Source organism: Colobus angolensis, unplaced genomic scaffold (assembly GCF_000951035.1).
Source record: "Colobus angolensis palliatus isolate OR3802 unplaced genomic scaffold, Cang.pa_1.0 Scaffold196, whole genome shotgun sequence".
Classification (NCBI taxonomy): Eukaryota; Metazoa; Chordata; class Mammalia; order Primates; family Cercopithecidae; genus Colobus; species Colobus angolensis.
The window spans coordinates 6,664,343-6,684,442 of NW_012115110.1; the positions used below are offsets into that span (position 1 = coordinate 6,664,343).

At 41.8% G+C, this 20,100-nt stretch overlaps 1 protein-coding gene across 1 annotated transcript in view; it reads right to left on the reverse strand.

The window, feature by feature from the left end:
- SEMA5A (sema domain, seven thrombospondin repeats (type 1 and type 1-like), transmembrane domain (TM) and short cytoplasmic domain, (semaphorin) 5A) overlaps nt 1-20,100 on the reverse strand; it is a 539,042-nt gene that overhangs the window by 176,642 nt on the left and 342,300 nt on the right. The window contains exons 9-10 of the mRNA XM_011940969.1: nt 10,026-10,311; nt 5,341-5,476 (exon numbers count right to left, since the gene is read on the reverse strand). Of these exons, the coding sequence (XP_011796359.1) occupies nt 5,341-5,476; nt 10,026-10,311 (422 nt within the window). The remainder of the gene's footprint in view (nt 1-5,340; nt 5,477-10,025; nt 10,312-20,100) is intronic.

Consider the following 20,100-nt stretch of genomic DNA (forward strand, 5'->3'; position numbering starts at 1 on the left):
GTTAGCCAGGATGGTCTCGATCTCCTGACCTCGTGATCCGCCCGCCTCGGCCTCCCAAAGTGCTGGGATTACAGGCTTGAGCCACCGCGCCCAGTCTGACAATATTTTTACAGCATTTGATGAAATGCTCCATATGCCATAAAATGATAGGATGGTTGTTGACAAAGAGAATCTGAGAGTTAAATGGATTTCATGCATCCAGTCCAAGGCTTAATTTACTATCACACCCTTGCAGGGACACCTCACGTTCCACAGGCAAAGACTGTGTGAGTTTAGGTGAGGGGCTCTGCCCTGCCGTGACCTGAGTGCTACTCTGGCTTCATAACTCCAAGCCACACAGAATCAGGTGAGTGGTAACTCTCCTGCCACATGGTCTGAGGTGAGGTCTCGCCTCTCAGTGTCTGTCTCTTTACGTGTCTGTCCAGTGGCTAGGAAAATAATTACTCTGCTCATTTCTCAGGGCTACTGTGAGACCAGCTGAGATGATCCATGGAAAGCATTTGTAAATTAACTGAAAGTCCCTATAAATGCCAAAGAACAAGACAATGTGCCTGGCACTAAAGAGAAGCCATTCAAACTCATGGTGAATGGTGAATGGTAAATGCATTGGTCTTGGAGCAGGACAGCAATTCTATGGTCTGTTGGGTTTCAGTGACCAGAGGGAAATGAGTGTATAAACAAAGAAGGGAAGGAAACACTGAGTGAATACGCGAGCAGTCATAATTGGGGGGTGAGGGGATGTGCTAGGAAGTCTTATATAATTACAGTATTGAACAGTAACATTTGGAGGTCAGGGACATGTCCTTACCTGTCAACACATGTTTTGCAAAATGAAAAAGAGCTTTACTAGGCTTGATCTAATGTCTACACAGGTGAGTGCCAGTTCTGAGCATGACGTTATGTGTGATGGTTTCCATTCCTGAAATCAGTGGTGACATCTAAAGTACAGCGGCAATGAGCTGCCTACCTTCTGGGTGAAGTTTGCACACAGGTCATGTTTTGTAAGTAGAGTGTTTAAAAAAAAAAATTGGTAGCACGAAAACCAGGAGGCATAATATAAAAATGAGAATCTCTTGCTGTTCTTAAGGAACTCAGAGAAATTGGAGACCTAACAGGGAGTTCTCAGTGGCAGGGGTGAGGCAGGATCACTCACCATGCCTTGTCATCTTTATGTATATGTCACCTGTATCAATCTTATTTGTGACTGCCAGAATTGCCAATAATTGGTTTTGAGGCATACTCTGCTACTTCTTGGTTTCTTTTTGCTGGCTATAATGAATACTCCACCCAGTGCTTCTATTTCAAATAGTTGGAAGAGTATTCAGAGTTATAGAACCTATGTATTGGATTGTAAGCAACCCACCGAGCTCTCTTAACACCTGAAAATTTTCTAGCCTTGCCTTTTATGCTGAACTCCCATTGTGTCTGTGTGGGGCACGGTGTGATGCCCTGGATTCACCATGCAAGAAGAAAACAATAAAAATAGTAAAAGCACAGCCAAGCTCTCATGTGCCCTACAATCCACAACCAGTTTTCATGCCAACCTCTCTTCAAGTAATTCATCAGTAATTCTACTATTTTTTTAAATGATAATAAATATTTGCACTTTTGTTTATTTACTTGTTTCTAAGACAACAAATCCATTCTTGTTCTAGCACACTAGCACATGGTGGTCAAGCCCACAATCACCTAACCTCCTGCAGGAGTGCCCAGTTTAATCAGCCCCTTCATGCACTCACTCCCTTGCATCTTGATGCAAACATGCTGGGCGGGCCAGGGGGTGGTGGCTCACGTCTGTAATCCTGGCACTTTGAGAGGCCGAGACAAGTGGATCACAAGGTCAGAAGTTCAACACCAGCCTCGTAAAGATGGTGAAACCCCCCTCTGTACTAAAAACACAAAAATTTGTGGGGTGTGGTGGTGGGCACCTGTAATCCCAGCTACTTAGGAGGCTGAGGCAGAGAACTGCTTGAACCCAGGAGGTGGAGGTTGCAGTGAGTTGAGATCGCACCACTGCACTCCAGCCTGGGCAACAGAGCAAGACTCTGTCTCAGAAACAAAACAAAACAAAAACCTGCTTTGCATATAGAAGGGTCCTAATGGACAGGGTCAGATCCCTGCACTTGCTCCTCCAACAACTGCCTCCTCATCCACTTAACTACCTTTGAGGTACCTTTGAGGGTCTATTTGTCCATTTCAACTTCATCCTTTCTGAGTGACACTAATCAAAGTTGCACAGGAAATTCTGGAGTCTGTCACAGCTCAGCTGTGCCACTGGGCCTGGTGACGTTTTACATCAGTGATTGTTGCGTGTCTTACTGAGGGTCAGGGTCTGGATGACTTTGAGGACTGCAGCCTCTAAGAGGGTGGGTCTCTGAAGCACCACCTAGAGTGGTTTATATATTTTGTCTGAGAAAAATGATACTTTTTGTCGTTTTGTTACTGTTTTGAGATTTCTATATTAAATGTTGAAATATCATGCACCATCTCTCCTAACCCATTCTTCTTCCTGAATCCAAATCTACGTTCTGCTTCTCTGATTAATTAGCTCCTTCTAGTATGTAAGTACTGCACAAACTTCTAAATGTCAGTAGGAAAAACTAGAATTTAAAAAATCTAACCACTTTCCGTTGTGGGTTATTGCAAACATAAGGCCTCTTATACATGTCTGGGGAGGGATCCTTAGCTCAAATTGAATTCTCACTCTATGCCAGTCTGGATGGTTTCATGAATGTCAGTGAGGATACTTTGCCAGTGTGGTTATCAAATAGAGTAAACATAAAGAAACCACTTGCTACATACTTGTACTAGGAGTTATACGAAGAACCACCATCATCTGTAACTTGAGCTCCACTGGAGTCTTAAATAATACTCAGAGAAGAGCAGCTCAGCAATGCAAGCTTCCAACACATGCCAATTTCTGCATGCCTCATTCATTATGCTACACGGACTGGCCTCCATCCCTGAATGAGACGAAGCCCTTCAGTGTGACACTGGCATTATAAAACCAGGCGCTCCTGGCCTTAGGAAATGAGATTTGCTCTGTGCTGGAAATGTATCCAGATGAACGGGCTACAAGTTATCCACCGCCTGGAGGTGGTAAGGGGCTACGAAGTTTACTAAGCCAGGCTGTTCACAGTAAAGACTTTTGCAATAAAAACATCAGTGTATTGAAAATACATTATAAATACAGTAAGCATTATTAATTATTTAACCTTCAGGATTTTATTATACAAAGGACTTTCTTAAAAGGAGTATTTCCTGTACACAAGAGGAGAAAAATGAGACAAAATATGCATTTACACAACATGTGATATGTAGAAAGCACCAAATACATGATTGGTTTTTGTATTTTTAGAGACAGGGTCTTGCTCTGTCACCCAGACTGGAGTGCAACGGATGGATTATAGCTCACTGATTGAACTCCTGGGCTCAAGCAATCCTCCACCTCGGATTCCCAGATAGCTAGGACTACAGGTGTGTGCCCCTATGCCTGGTTAATTTTGTTTATTATTATTCTTGTAGAGATAGGGTCTCACTCTGTTACCTAGGCGTGGCTCGAAATCCTGGCCTCAGGAGATCCTCCTGCCTTGGCCTCACAAAGCACTGTGATTACAGGCGTGAGCCTCTGTGTCCAGCCCCTAAGAGTTGTATTTATCGAATATTTTATACAGCAAACTATGCACATTAATCAGTGTTATCAAAATTAACTCCTAAACTACATGTATGCATTTTTATCCCTCTCCCCTTTTTTTGATGGAAATATGCAATAAAGATGCATAATAGATAGATGTGTGATAAAAATGCACAGAATTTGCTCAAGGAAAGCAGTACACGGCAAGATGACATGTAAGCCAGCCATCCTATTTTTCATCCCATGCTCCTTCAAAAACTTAAGGACAACAACAAACACAAAACTCCTTCAAAACAACCATAATTGAATGGTCCTTGCAAAAATCAAAGTAAAGTGTAAAATCATTGAACCTTTCCATACGCCTGATTGTGGGAGTTCCAGATCCAGGACCCACTTCTACCACTGATTAGTAATAGTAACTAATGGTCATTTAGTTGGAATAGGCTAGGATTTTGCATCTGAGGATGAGGTTGGGATCCTCCCTCGGCTACTAATCAGCTGTGTGGCCTGGCCAGGTGATCTGCCCCAGGCCCAATGTCCTACCCTGCACATGGAGAAGGCATTACCCACCACAGCACTGCTGCCAGTGTGTAAGCTGATCTATCTGAAGCATCTAGCACAGGGTCTGGGACTTGCTGGTGCTAAAAATGACAGCCATGATAATAATGATGATGATGATCTTAAGAAAGCTGTCAGAAGGCCCTCCAGGGAAGCCTGCTGCTATGGACCCAATGTCTATAAACCACCCAAATTCCTACTCTCCAGTGTGGCTGTATATGCAGATGGGGTCTTAATGGTAGTAAATGAGGGTAAGTGAGGTTATAAGGGTGGGGCCCTGGCCCAGTGGAGCTGGTGCCCCTGCAAAACAGGAAGAGATATCCCAAAGGTGTCTCTCTCTCCACCATGTGAGAACACAGCAAGATGTCCACCTGTAAGCCAGGAAGAGAGAGCCCACACCTGAAAATGACCCTGTTCACGCTTTTGTCTTGAAGGTCTAGTTTCTAAAACTGTAAGAAAATACATGTGTCTTTTTTAAGCTACCCAGTCAGTGGTGTTTTGTTACAGCAGTCCAAGCTGACTAATACACCTGCCAGCTCACCAAACATGAGTAAATTCCTTCATCTCTTTAGGTCCCAGGTTCTTCTGAACACCGGGACATGGATACCTCACAAAGCCTTGGAAGCTTGAACCTCCTACAGTTTTGTGATAACAGATGAAGGGCCTCCACCTCCTTTTCTTTCCTCAGCTGCCTGCATCACATTCTGTCCTTCCCCACAGGGAATCCCGCCACATTTGCCAATTAGCGCTCTAATCCTGTTTGTGTGTCTCCACTGCTCTGTGCCCTGAACCCCATTCATTAGAATGTCATTCATTAGGGATCAGAGATTCTGAGGACACAGAGCCCAGCATCATTAGTACTAATTGAAGCCTGGATTCCTAACCTGCTGCAGAATGCTGGCCTTTTTCCGCCCAGTCTCAGGCATCACAGCTGACAAAAGGCCCTTTTTGGGTCCAGGCGCCACAGTTCACAAAAGGCCTCGGTCTATTGACATTAGCCAGCAGAGTGTGGGGCTGTCCGTGAGGGGCCAGGGAGACAGCTGCATGGTGCATGCACCGCGGTTTAAATTACCCTTGCCTGTCTACACAAGGCTTCTGCATTCTTCATGGCAGATGTCGACAGTACCCCTTTGCCCCCCGAAAATTACCTGGAAGTTGGGGTTTGGGTTCGGATACGGTAGCCAGGCCGAGCGCGAGTTCTCTTGGTACTTGAAGGGCCCGGCGAAGGCCTGTGCGATGGCGCTCAGGTTGAAGATGCACACAGCTGAGGCTGCGATGCTGTTCCTGGGAGCCAAGGGAGAGAGAGGAGAAGGCAATCAGAGAGCTCGGCAGCACCTGCTGACCTCCCCATGGAGTAGGCAGCAGCTGTGACCTGAAACAGCTTCCAGAGGTCTCAAGGCCACAGTCTCTTAAACATCCCAAAAGGATGACGTCAGAGTGTGAACGGCACTCCCCTGTGGAGGAACAAACACCTTGGTATAGAAGCTAGGCTAGTTAGCATTTACCACACTTGTAATTCTGTCAGCCAGGATTAATTCACTCAGCTGCAACAGAGGCCACAGGGATTCTGAAGAGCTATCTGCTTCACCTTTCAAATTCTGGAAGAAAAAGACTTTCTTCTCCAGCGGATGGCATCTTTCATCAGCCTCAAGCAGTTCCCTTCCTGACCTAGCTGGTCACTTTGCCCGGCAGCAGGGCAAGCTATTGTGTGTGTGTATGTGTGTGTGTGTGTGTGTCTGTGTGTGTATTTTAACCCAGATATTTGTCTTATTTGTCATCCTTTAAAAAAAAAATCAACTCAAAGTATTTTATGAAAAGTGACTGTCTGACTCTTCATATTTTCTTTTAATTTAAAATAGATTTTAAATTCAAAGGGTCAAAGAGAAAAATCTGACATAGCACTGACATATGAAATCCTGAAGTCGTAATTTAGAATTCAGGCTCTGAAAGTAAGTCATAAATGGGAGCCCTCAGAAGGTCAGCGCCCTCTGACTAAGTATGGAAACAGCAACATTATTTGGTTAAGTAAATTCACATTTTGAACTCAGTCTGGGTTCTCGAAGGGGAAGTGGAGATAAAAGGAGAAAGCTTACATATATTTTCTCTTGCTCTGAGACAATACTACATGCACTTCTCATCCATTTTTTTTTTTCCTGCATCAAAGGAAAGGTCCAACAAACTCCAAAACTGAAATACCTACCTTATATTTGTTTGATTTGATAAATACTGAATAGGAGCTAGGCACTATTCCAAGGACTTTACTAATTCCCATTCATTTAATCCTCATAAGGTGAAGGAAATTCACAGGTAAGGAAAACTAGGCACAGTGAGGACAAGACCCTTCCCCAGTGTCAGCCAGCTACTAAATGAGGAAATTGGACTTGAACCCCAGGCTGGCTCCAAATGTCAGGATTTCCAATCCTTTGCAATATCTCTGGGTGAAGTAGACAGGATTCTGCTTCAGCAGAGCAGACAGTAAACACATCCTTATGGAAAGGTAGGGCCTTGAGGGTATTGAGCGCCTTCTGCATTTTCTCCAGAAGTCCAGCACCAAGGACAAGGCCCAGCATGATGCATACAGGACCCGGCGCTGGAAAGTAAAGGAGTGAACACCAGCTATGGGTTTGTTCGGTCTGCTGTTTTGACTCTTCATTATCCCTAGAGTGAATGGGAGAAGTTAAAACACAAGGACAGGGAAGACACTGGCCTTTGAACACGTGAGTAGACTTTAATAAGGAAAAGAAAACAAGTATGCTGGGGTAAGAATGGCTAGACACAGGACATCCCATCCAGGCGTGCCTTGGGCCGGCAAAGCGGGGATATTATGAATAATAACAGTATCTCCTTGAGCCCCCTGCTAAGCACTTGATACGGGTCATCTAATTTCTCACAGAGAACCTACAGATCCTGAGAAGACCCTGACTTACAGATCAGAAAACAGTACCACAGAGAGGTTGCTTAGCCCAAGTCATAGGCTGCAGAGAAATGAAGCAGGATTTGTACCTGCTTTGCATGGGGCCCCAGGTTGCCAGGCAGCTTCCAGGTAAAGGAAGAACCTACTCTTCTTCCTGCTGGCATATGTTTCTCTGTTCACTACAACCACCAGGACTGAACGGGCTGACCCGGGCTGTGGTGTCACCCAGAGACTCCCCTGGATGTCCCAGTAGTTGCCAGTGTGAGCATCCTTTAATAGTGTTGTGGGAACACTTCCTCCTGTCCCCTGTGCCATCCCCTGGTGGGCACAATTGGTATAGTAGACCCCATGTCTGCCTCTCTACCCTTTCACTTGCTGTGCTCTGGGGGCAAAGGGTGAGCCTGTGTGACTCCACTGTGCTCCTCCCTCTGCCCTGCCCCCTCTTCCTAGGATGGGATTGTCTACAGGAAGTAATTATTCACTTACATCTACAGGGTCTCCAGACCTGTGGGCAGGCGAGGGCAGGCCAGGTCTAGATCATGACCTTGAGAATGAGTAGGCTTAAAGCTGGAATCAGTATGAACAAGCTCATTTGTATGACAGACCTGCAGCCACCTGTTCCAACCTGGCTTCTATCAGCAATCAAGCTAAAAATTTAGAAGAGCAGTAAAAAAACCTACCCCCCACAGCAACTTTACTATCTGTATATCCATATCTATACATAGTAATACTTTACTACAATCTCTACACTATAAACAACTATAATGGTGAGCACCATTTTTAGATATCTAGGAAAAAAGCCAAATCTTTAGACTCCACTGTAGCAGCACACCATTTCCTTCAGGCCAACCCATACTCAAGTGATTGAGAAAACTACACAGTCGTGCTAGGGACAGAAGGAGTCAGAATGGTTATCTTTTCCCCACTTTTCCCCATTCCTCTAGAGCTGAGAAACCTTGATGAATGTACAGAGGCAAAGCAATATTCTAAGCCCTGAAGCTCAGCCCAGTATTAGACAGCTTTCTAATTCATAATATCTCTGATCCTCATTTTCTTTCTATTTGAAGCAAACGTTGTCTGAGACATGAAAAGGAGGTGGAAAATATTGTGAAATTTGAGATGGGCATATTAGAAATGCATTCCCAAGACCTAACACAAATTAGTATTCCAAGGAGAAGGGGAAGATGTGATGCTTCTATCTCTAAAAATACAGATTCTGTACATTGGGGTGACTTCTGACATGATGGGAATTTGCAACACTAAACAAATAGTCCAGAATAGTCTGAACTTATTTTTGCAACTATCTAAATTGACCATATACCATCTTGGAATGTTTCAGGCATAGTACTTTTATAACTTCTGAAACTGGTGTTTTGTTTTGTTTTGTTTTGTTTTGTTTTGCCCAGAGCCAGGGGAATGAGGAGCTAAGTAAACCGGACTCTCCTTGTGCATAAAACTGATGTCAACTGAGCAAATGCACACTTATGTTGTGCGACCTATACTAGTTTGTAAACAAGGTTTTGGAAAGAAAATCAACTTCAGAAACTGTAGATTGATTTTTTTTAAGAAACTTATCAAAGAGAAGAAATAACCTCTGGGTTGAAGACCAGATTTACGAAAACAAATATGGCCATGGGGAGTAAAGGGTATGTGTGGAGCCATCCAAACTAGCCTTACTTTTCTAACCTCATGTCAGAAAGAAGACTCTTCATGGGGGGTAAAAGCTGTTACTAAGCCAATATTAACACCCAAGTTAAGCAGTTGAGAGACCAGGAAGAGAAGTTTAATGAGGAAATAAGCTGCAGGTAAAGTGATGTTTTAGAAAGGCCACTCATGGGCAGGCATCAGATGCCCAAGAGATGAAAAAGTAAATTAAAACACTTAGGAAGCAGAGAGGACATCCTAGGGTGACCAGCTGTCCTGGTTCACCCAGGAATAAGAGGTGCCCTTAGTTACAGGGCTGTCATCAGTGCTAAAACCAGGATAATCTCAGGCAATTCAGGACTTTTGGTCATCCTACCTCATTTATCAGCACTTCCAACCCAACTAGATTTGGATCCTTTACTTTGGATACAAATATTTGGCTTTTGCTTAAAGTGTTAAGTCACAAGATGAGAGATTTCAAATCAGAACCCATAGTGTAGGATCAGCAGCACCACAGCCAATGTGTAGGAAAGTGATGCTCAGAGTCTCAATGTGATCCTTGATTCCTGGGTTTGGCATGTGCTCCTGTTGAGTCTTACACAGCATACCAGCTAAGGATGGGAAATAACTTTGGGGACATACGATAGTCCGCTAGACTAAGAGTGAAGGAGATCAGAAAACTTCATAGGCTTAAGCCAGCCCAAATACTGTTCATTCTAAAGTTAGGAGTATCTCCCTGTCCCACCCCCAAACAAAACATACTAGAATTTTTATAAAAATATTTTAAAAGTATAATTGACATAAAATGCAGCTATGGAAAATGTGCCTTTCAAATATGAGCAAGGTTTAAGCAAGAATCATGTTATCTCAAAGATTTCAGATTCTCCAGACAACATTATTTTCATTATACACAAATGCATGATGCATATAGAAAAAAATATACGTATAATATGTACCAGTATTTCAAAAAGTGTCCAGAACACAATGGCAAATCAGGAAGGAGCAATTTATAGTAGAATAATTTAATGTCACTATATCCTAAAGACTGACACAAACTTTCTTGATTTGGAGTATTTTTCCTAATACCAGTCTCACAAATCATGTATCTTTGTCTAAAGGTAGTTCATTGAAAAGTCCTCTTTTTTTGTCTGTTTAGCCCAGTAAAATAAGAAAGATTTTCTTTAAAGCAAATTTAAAACCTCAGAGGTCAAAGAACAAAAGACTTATTCAGAATGAGTAAGAGAGAGGGGAGAAAAATTATTTCAAGTTACATACACATTGGTGGTAAAGATGCCATAGATCAAATCCAGCTCAGGCAGGAAGAAAGTACTCTGCAATTCGTTGTAGTAAAAGGGGACTTCCCCAGGACGGGAGCAGTTCAGGCGAGCCTTCATGAATGTGGTCCAGGTGTCTTCCAGCAGGAAGCGCCCACCAATATCATTCTTGCACACCCGGGCAGCTCTGGAGAACACTGTTTTCCCACAGTCGTGCTCTACTGCATTTTCTCGGAAAAAGAAGTAGGTAAAATTTCCGATGTCATAAGATGACACAAAGTTTGGCTCTGGAAAAAACAGAAAAGAGGGAGAAAATCTCAACATTCATGTCATTCCCTTTTGGTCTTGCCTGCTCAGTACTTCATCCAAAGAGACATGGTTTTGTTTAGATAACACCTGGTTCCTCTAGGGCAATTGGGAGGCCGTGTGAGCAGCTTAATGATCTACACTTCTACACTGTTGGGAAACTCAGTGTCATACACAGATTCTACATAATGAGAAGGCACTGGTATGACTGCACACTGAAGTATCCTGAGCTAAATTAGGGCTTGAGTTAATGTGACGTTAATACCATCAAACATTGGCAGCAAATATTTGCAGTACATTTTAGAGCAATATGTATTACTTTATTTGCAAATTCTTACATAACCTTCAGAAAGAGAGGGAGAAAATAGGATTAAAAAGATGAAATGTGACTCAGAATATAGCAGTCTACAATCCTATTTGTGTGCAAGACAACAAAATTATTTGACTTAACTTATATACATTCCTGTGACTTTGACATAAGGTATGTGCTTTTACTAAGGACTTTAAAACTGTTTTCATTGCTGGGAATGAAAATGAAGACTAAAACTGTAAGGTGTGTCTGGAATTAGCTTTAGCAATTTCTGTTACTATGGTGACCATGGAACGGTGAAAAACAACTCTGATTTTCTGATTTCTGGGTTGCTTGGTAATACATTTAGAGGAGGGAAGAGTATTGGGATGGAGACATTGCTTTGTAGTTTTCTGGTCTCACAATTAGCTTTAAAATGGGGATAAAGAAATGAAAAAATTATGACAAAGCCTTTACTTAATCACCAAGCTCATTAGGAGTTTAGGAAATACACATTATCAACTGAATTTTACATAGAGCATTTGAAGTTTTAGCTTCCTAACCTCCAGTTTGAAACCAGTGATCATAGAGATAGTACATGTTGAGATACACATACTCCCTAATATTTGCTTTTAAAAATCTAATCACAAGGTTTTATTCTTCTCTATTTCTAAATGCTATTCATTCAATCAGCAAGTGTCTTAATTTTGTGGTGCAAACTAGGATAATTATAGCAGTAACCTTTGGTGTCGAAAATTAATGGAAAGATACAGACAACAAGTATATTCACAAAGACACATTTTCAGGGACAATTAGTTTGTTGGGGCAATTCAATTGGCCTTGTACTTTTCCAGATAGAATTGCATTGCAATAATAACATGCTACTGGCAGGACAACTAAAATATGTGTGGCTGCAAGATAAGCCATTAATGTTATGAGTAAGACACATAAACGGAATCATCTAAGGTCTGAAATGCAGACGTTGACTTCAGACATTGACAAAGGGTTGGCATTGACTACTCTGTTATTCTGTCCAGGAAAACTATTGTAAATTTTCAATCAATACCTATATTTGATATTTTCACAAAATGTTTTAATTTAATCCAACTTTATATTTTTAAAATGTAACAAATAGTCTAAATGGTTTATGTATGATACTTTTCCCTTCAGTACAATACATTGTTAAGTTATTGAAGTATATCAAGTAATATACTGAGGTGATTTTAACTTATACACTGTCAAACATATTCTTAATTCACTATTGCTTTCACCCTAAACAACTATTTAAAAAAAACTTGAATTGCATAACATTGTAAAAGATGGAGGTTAGATATCTTTACTATAATAGTACGCTTTAATATCCTGGAGAGATGCTCACAAAAACAGCAGATTACACATCTGTCATTTGTGTTTTTGGAACATGAAGAAAATACTGGGGGCGGGGCGGGGGGGCAGTTAAGTTTGTGTTCACTGTAAGTCTCCAAAAAAGAATTAGTTGATAAAGCAGGCCCCAAAAGCAAAGATACGGAACAATTTCCAAACCACGTGTAAAGAAAATCATCCCTGGCATGTCTAATTCTAAAGAAGAGGCTAAATTATTTTGGAATGGGTCCTGCACCCTGGCTGAACTAAACTCGAGTTTGGGAATTGTACTAAAACAAGCAACAACAAAAACAGCAACAAGAAACCCTACCTAAAGTGGGGAAAACAAAGAGAGAAGGCGTAAGGGTCCAAAGGTGTCTAGCCTGGGTCTTAGGTTACCAGCACACATGCAGGAGGCATGAGGCAGAGTCCACCAAGATTTACCAAATATACTCACTACTACCCACTTCTGCTATTAACTTGGGGACAAATGGCATGAAAACCACATAGTAAATAGCTCCAGTTTCTCAGAAGTCCTGAGCCAAAAAATAAGAAGATACAAAGGAAGAAAGATCTTTTATGGTTTCCAGCTGAAGGTTGAGTTTATAATAAAAACAGCTAATATCTGTAGAATGCTAATTCTCGCGCCAAGATCTGTGCTTGGCGCTTTATATTCCCATTGAACTCACAAGAATCACAGAGCTAGGTGCTGTGCTATTCTTCCCATTTCATAGATGAGGACACTAAAGCCCAGAGATTTAATAACTTGTCTAAATTCACATAACTAGCAATGGCGAAGGGGGATGGAAAGCCCTGAATCCATTAGACCAAGGGTCACCAACCCCCAGGACATAGACCAGTACCAGTCCATGGCCTGTTAGGAGCCAGACCACACAGCAGGAGGTGAGCAGCAGGCAAATGAATGTTACCTCCTGAGCTCTGCCTCCCGTCAGATCAGTGACAGCATTAAATTCTCATAGGAGCGGGAACCCTGCTGTGAACTGTGCATGTGAGGGATCTAAGTTGTACACGTCTTATGAGAATCTAATGCCTAATGATCTGAGGCAGAACAGTTTCATCCCTCAACCATCCCCTCTATCCACCCCCAGTTGATGGAAAACTTATCTTCCATGAAACTGGTTCTTGGTGCCAAAAAGTTTAGGGACCACTGCATTACACTATACTGAAAAAAAAATAAACAGTGGTTGCAAAAAGAAAACAATCAATTAAATGCTAGCAATATTCAACAGGATTTGACTTTCTGCTTTAGAAAAACAATGGTAAGCTCTTGGCTGGACAGTCATCTTTCCACAGCGAGTGGTAAGCAGGTTTACTTAGGAACAGTCTGAGGGGGGTTTCAGAACCAACTAGAGAGACAATAAATGATGAGATGAAACTTTAAACCACAGCTATCACGGATGTCAGGAATGACACAGAAAGAAGAAAAAGTGGGAGGAAGAAGAAACAATTTAAGGACTTATTAAACAAGAACATTGTTGGAAAGTGTTTGACCCAACTCCAGAGGGTGTTTCAAGGAGGGCCCACCATAGCCTCAGACAGCCAGTAAATGACTCTCGGGGGGTCATTCCACACCCTGTGTCTGTTCCAGCAAACCACATCCGCTTTTGCAGATAAGGAGAAAACTGAGTAATGGTAGGCAGATTGATGCACAGTTTCCTCTTTCCACAGAGAGCCTCCACCATGTCTCCAAACTACCCTGAACCAATGTTGTAAGATCACAACGTGCATTTTAGATGGAAATGCTCAAATACAGGTTTTCCTTTTGGTTTGCAAAAACAAGAGAAGAATTTGTATTCCGAGTGTAGTGAGTGCTGTTTGCTAATTCACCATGCAGTGCAGGTTGTGCTGGTCAGGGAGTGAGACTGCATTTGGTAACACATCCTGTGGGCCTACACTGGTCCTTCAGGATGAGGGTGGACCCCTGACTGTGTGACCTGCCATTAACTAGGGAAACACAGTTTCTTGAAAAGTAGAGTCTCTGGAAATTCGGCAAGCATACTGTTCCTTTTTCAAAGACAATAAAAAAGTGGGAATCATTGTAAAACAGACAGTCAAATAGCTCTTATATTTATTGATAGAAATTTGGAAGTAGGTGATGTTAGAGTCTTGCCAGGCAGGATGATAAGATGAATTTTGTTTTCCTTCCATTATTTAAGTTCTGTCTTTTCTCAAAATGCAATTCACCACAAACTAGTATCTGTCACTCCTGAGTGAGCTGAACAAGTCAGAAGGAAAATCGGGCCTTTTCTTTTTGTGTACAATGGATAGGAGTGCATGAAAGAGAGATCTCAGGTGTGCTGCTGACTGCATCACAGGAAAAGCAGGCATGTCAGCCACTATGTAAATACATGCATGGAGAAACTGTCTTTTCTAATGTTTGTAAAACAGACTGAGTTATGTATTATAGTGTTGTACAAAATACATCATGTTAATAAGAATTATTCTTCATGATATAAGAACTTTTATTTTGCATGTTTTCTTACATAATAGTGACCATACAGATAAGACTAGGAGAAGTGACTCACCATATATGTAATTACAAGTGATGCGAAGAAAAGCATCAAAAATTTTGAGATTTTGACCACACAAAACCAAATACTGAGCATCCAAATGAAGCCTCCCATTCTATATTCTTTCTATTCCAATGTCTAAAGCATCAATATGGGGGTATACCATATTCAAATGGCTCGATCTGATCATTGATATAAAGATATTTGTCTACAATCGGAGTGAATATTAAAGGCACAAAGGAATCCCTACTCTACAAAAATCTTACTAGAATCAAAATCTATTATAAATTATTTTGCAGTCAAAAGTTGCCTTGTGACACACTTGCCACAGTCAGGCTGGAAAAAGCCTGTACCCGATGCCTTTGGCTCTGCCCTGGCTGGACCATTGACATCTGATATTTTCTGTTGTTGCATCTGACAATCAGACTTAGTTTGCAAAGCTGTAAAAATTAAACAGGCTGATGCATAGTAGGATGCCAATAAATGGTGGCTATTATTATTTTGGCATAATGTACGGGCATTTTCCAGCCTGACTTTGGCAAGTATCACACAAAGTGGCTTTTGACTGCAAAATAACAGTCACCATTTACTTACTCTTAATGTCCCTTGCAATAATTTCTATTGAACAGAACTTCACATAATGATAAGGAATGATCAAGCATATATGTGTATATATATATATAAAGCTTAAAGGTGATCAGAGTTTTAGGATCATAAATAAGCCATGCTGAATTTTGTTTGTTTGTTTGTTTTGAGACAGAGTTTCACTCTTGTTGCCCAGGCTGGAGTGCAATGGTGCTATCTCAGTTCACTGCAAACTCTGCCTCCTGGGTTCAAGAGATTCTCCTGCCTCAGCTTTCCGAGTAGCTGGCATTTCAGGTTTTTGCCACCACACCCGGCTAATTTTGTATTTTTTGTAGAGACAGGGTTTCTCCATGTTGGTTAGACTGGTCTTGAACTCCCAACCTCAGGTGATCTGCCCACTTCAGCCTCCCAAAGTGCTGGGAGCATAGGCGTGAGCCACGGCGCCTGGCCTACCATGCTGAGCTTTTAAATAGCAAGCTATTTCACAAAAATAAGATGAGTTAATGGAAACAATATTCAGAGGTGACACACAGCCAGCAGTTTTCTGTTCCTAAGTTGTTAGTATCAGTCGCTACAAAATGCCTTCCACAAGCATTTCCAGATTTTAGACCCTCTCTTTATTGGGTACAGTGTCCATTGTCATAGTTCATGGAGATGAAACTGCTGTAGAAGCTTCCAGGGCAAATATATTTTTATCTAGGTATTCATTAAAATTAAAAGCTGATAACTTAAAACTAAATGAAATTAAACAGAGGTTAAAAGCTATTGGTAGGCTAAAGTTCTTTTCCTGAGGTTTCTACTAAAAGACAGATGATGATGATTGATTGATTGATAGATAGATAGATTTCAACAGATGGATGCACACGTTTGTGTCTGTGTATATGTGTGTATCACGTATGTGAGTATAGAGATATATGTATAGATGGCTCAATACCTCCACCTACTGGCTGTGTGAACTTAGTCACATTATTTACCAGTATATTTTCTTTGTTTTCTGTTTTTGAATAACAATAGCAACATCCAACATGCAGTATCATTGTGAGAATCAAAAGTACTTGGCTGGTAATTATCAAAATACAGATCTCTATTTATTGAAAATGACTCCATAAATTAATATAAACACACATGTGAGTAAATATCATCAGTATTTAATGAATAAGATAACTCATTGAGTATGCATTCTGTATATTAAATTAAGGTCTACACTTATTCCATCAAGACTGAAATCAAACACGGTGGCAGAGCCGGCCAGAGTACTGTTCCAGGCACTTCCTCACCGCCCCGAGGGGCAGTCCTGGCCACCGGGTGCTCCTTAGTAAACTGATAGACACAGCCCCCATGCCCTCAAGAGCAGTGTGAAGAGACAAACAAGACAGATCAACAAGTGCTTACAGTGAGGACAAGGGTACAGAGGGCCAGGGCAGGCAGAAGAAACAGAGGATCAGAAAGGAGAGAATAGGGAAAAGGCAGGGCTGAGGCTGAGAAGGGGCCACCCAGACAAGGATGGGGGAAGAGAACATCCCTGCCAGAAGGAGCGGCCTGGGAGAAGACCACAAGCACGGCAAGGAATGAAATGAAGCCACAGTCAGGATCAAAGGGATCAACAGGACAGGAGGTGGAAAGCCAGGCAAGGCCAGGAGCCCATAACAAGGAGTATGGATTTCAACTGCCATTGGAGAGACACCAAAGAGTTTTAAAGAAAAGCTTATCATTCCATTTCCTGCGTGTGTGGTGTGGGATGGGGTGGGGACTTGGAGTCAAGCACATCCTTGGTAACTATCAACACAGCAATCGGGGCCTTGCATCCGCAGGTGTGTCACTCATTGAGCCCCTTGACAGAAAAAAAGTTATTGCTAAGACCCTTGCAGTAGGACTGGAAAGACAGTTTCAGCACATTTGATTCCTTCCTTCTTCCTGGGGAATATGACCCATTGAAAATGCATTACTTTCATGAATTTGCTGATTCAAATAGGAACCACTTGTACCATGGCGACACGGGCTGGCTTCCCCTAAATGAGAAGCACCACTTCTGTACACCGCCCTACAAGACCAAAACTCACACCTACAATTCTCCATATCTTTGGGTCTATAGGAGTTTCATTAACTGGATATTTGTCTCAATGTTCTAGCTTAAAGTGACAGACTTTAGTGTCTACTCTGCTCTTATTCCATTCCAAGCACGTAGCCCTCTCTTATAAAATTCTGCCAAATCACACATTCCTATTAGTGATACATAATTTCATGAATATTTGTGAAAATTGCCAAAACACAAAATTTCTATTTGCCATGTTCATTTTTTCTGATGCCATTTTAAATTTACAGGTTCACTTCTTGGAAAAATTAATCATTTTATCTGCAAGATCAAATTCATACTTATGAGTTTTTTAATTGGAATGTTAAATTTAAAAATCTGGTAAATATTTTAACGCCTAAAAAATATGTTAAAAGACTGAAAGGAAACCATGTAAGATTTTACTGAAAGAAGACATTGAGCTCCAACGTTATTCAGTTTTTATCATCCTTCTTCCCAATAAGCTACTGCAGAATAAGGAAATGTGCATGACGGCTCTGGCTTTGTCTCCTGAGTTGATCTGAGCTGGGGCAAACGGAGGACCAAGACACAGGGAGCCGACTTCCCAATATGTGGCAGTGAGTGAACAAATGTCAGAGGCCCTTGACTGGGGTAAATAAAAAGTTCAATAGAATAATATAGAGACAAATTTATAGAAACACATAAAACTGGGCATTTTAGAAACAAGATGACAAGATGATTTATGCTAGAAACTGGGATGCTTTTAAGAAGGAAAGGAGGCAACATGAGTCATCAGGCAAGGACATCAAGAGGGATTCAAGACCGTCACTAGGAAACTGCCAGAATCTCTAGACAATGAACATTGAGCCATTTCCCAACTGTTTTATCTGTTCTAGTACATGTCTGCCTGAGATCTTCTCTACAGTGAGGCATCCCTTCTTGCAGTGGATTTATTTTTTATGAGGTTTCCCTGACTCATGTATATACAGTTCATGCAAGTATCCTCATAATGTGGTAGTAGGAGAAGGAAAGATTCATTCATCCCTTTTCTTTTGGAACGTGCACATTAAAATTCAAAGGTAGTAAAAGACCTTTGGCAAGTGTATTGACAAGTGTATTGGCAAGTGTAGAAGCTTCTTCACATGATTGGAGAGGACCTGTGGCTCCCCAGCTTTTAGGCCCTCTGTGCTTGATGTACAGGATGGAGCAATACGGTGTTTTCACAGCACCATAAGAACTGACTCCTTACGTCACTTAACCACACTTTTGTACCCATAAAGGTCTGCATTAAATTATCACACAGGCTCTTCTACTTTGGGTTTAATAACCCCAGTTTATTGCATCATGTATGCAAGTCTATAACAATCAAGAAAAGGCTCTCAACCTTTTCCAGAGTCCACATACCCCTCTTCCACGGCAGCTCATGCATGAAAATATGGGCATTGGGAGAGAGAGATGGAGGCCGTTTGTAACGTTGGCATTTCCTAAAATGCCAACTAAACAAAAGGAAGGTCAGCAGCTTGTAAAGAAGGAAGGAGGCAAGCTCTGGAGTGGATCTGTTTTCAAGCTCTAGCTCAGGTATGCATCAGGTATGGCCTGGGTTCAGGGGGCAAGTCCCTCTGAGCCCCACGGTGCTCATCTGTAGAAGGAGGATAATGCAATCTACCTTAAGAGATTGTAAGAAGGATGGCAGATGACATGGATTTGGAGCCTCCCGTCTACCTGGCATATTATAAATAGCCATTGTGACTCTTCCTTGTGGGTGGTGTAATAACTACAAGTAACAGATACTCTAATAAGTACAAGGACAGGCAGGTGATATGCATGGAGGTCATTGATTTAAAATGATTTCTGACCTACAAAGATAATAGGGTTATATTCACAGCACGATGTCTGAACTGTAGCCATTCCACAAGGCATAGGCAACTGGCAGTGCCGGCTGACAGGCTCGATCAGGCCTGAATATTAGAGGAGGGCATCTCATTGTGCTATGTCACATGTCACACAACTTTGCTCAACATACTTTCCATCCATGTTGTCTCATCCTCACCCTAGCAAGTTTAAACTTGAATGAGATATCAGCCTTGCACTTGTAATGCTGAAAAGAACTTATTTTTCACAAAGGCATTCTTTTTAAGCATCTCCCCAGGTGCTTATTTGGAAAAAAAAAACCAAAAACCAACACTAGGCTGCTGACTACGCAGTCTTGATTCTATTCTGGCTTTACAGAGCTTCTTCTTTTTCTTTACAAGTACTTGCATTTTGGTACCCATATTCACTTCATTCCCCCATTTGTCTTTGTTTTGCTTGTTCTCTGACCTCTACTTCCATTTTTGAATTTCCAGCTGTAGCGAATCTTGTCAGTTGAGAGAGCACCTCCTACAGACCAGTCACAGCTCCAGGTACTAGGCTGTGTGTCCTTCCAAACAGGCTCTCACTGTCCCCAGGGCGGAGCTCAACAAAATCACGCCAGTCTGGCTGTGCTCAGGCTGTTTGGAGTCAGCACCTGGTCCCAAAGAGAAGCACTGAGCTCCCCAAAGCACCTCTCTTCAGGACAAGCAGAAACAATCTCTCCTTGACTTAAGTAAGCATGGAGGAGATTTTCATCCTCCAAGTAAATTATAATTAATCATTAGAAGGTTAATAATTGCATTTTAAAGACCTCAAGAGTCTACTTAATGCTTGAGTAACACCATCAATGTATTTCAGACCAACAGAATTTAACATTGTCGCCAAAAGAATTTTCTCAACTAGAATTATAATAGCTCATAAAAAATGATACAGTTGAAAAGAGAATGCTTGTGGATTTCAGGTGAGTTCACCTCCACATGAAATCCTGGCCGAAATCTCAGAGACTGCAGGACACTGTGGAGTTCCCTGGGAGCACCCAGTGGGACAAGTGCACATCCTGGGAGCACCCAGTGGGACAAGTGCACATCCTGGGAGCACCCAGTGGGACAAGTGCACATCC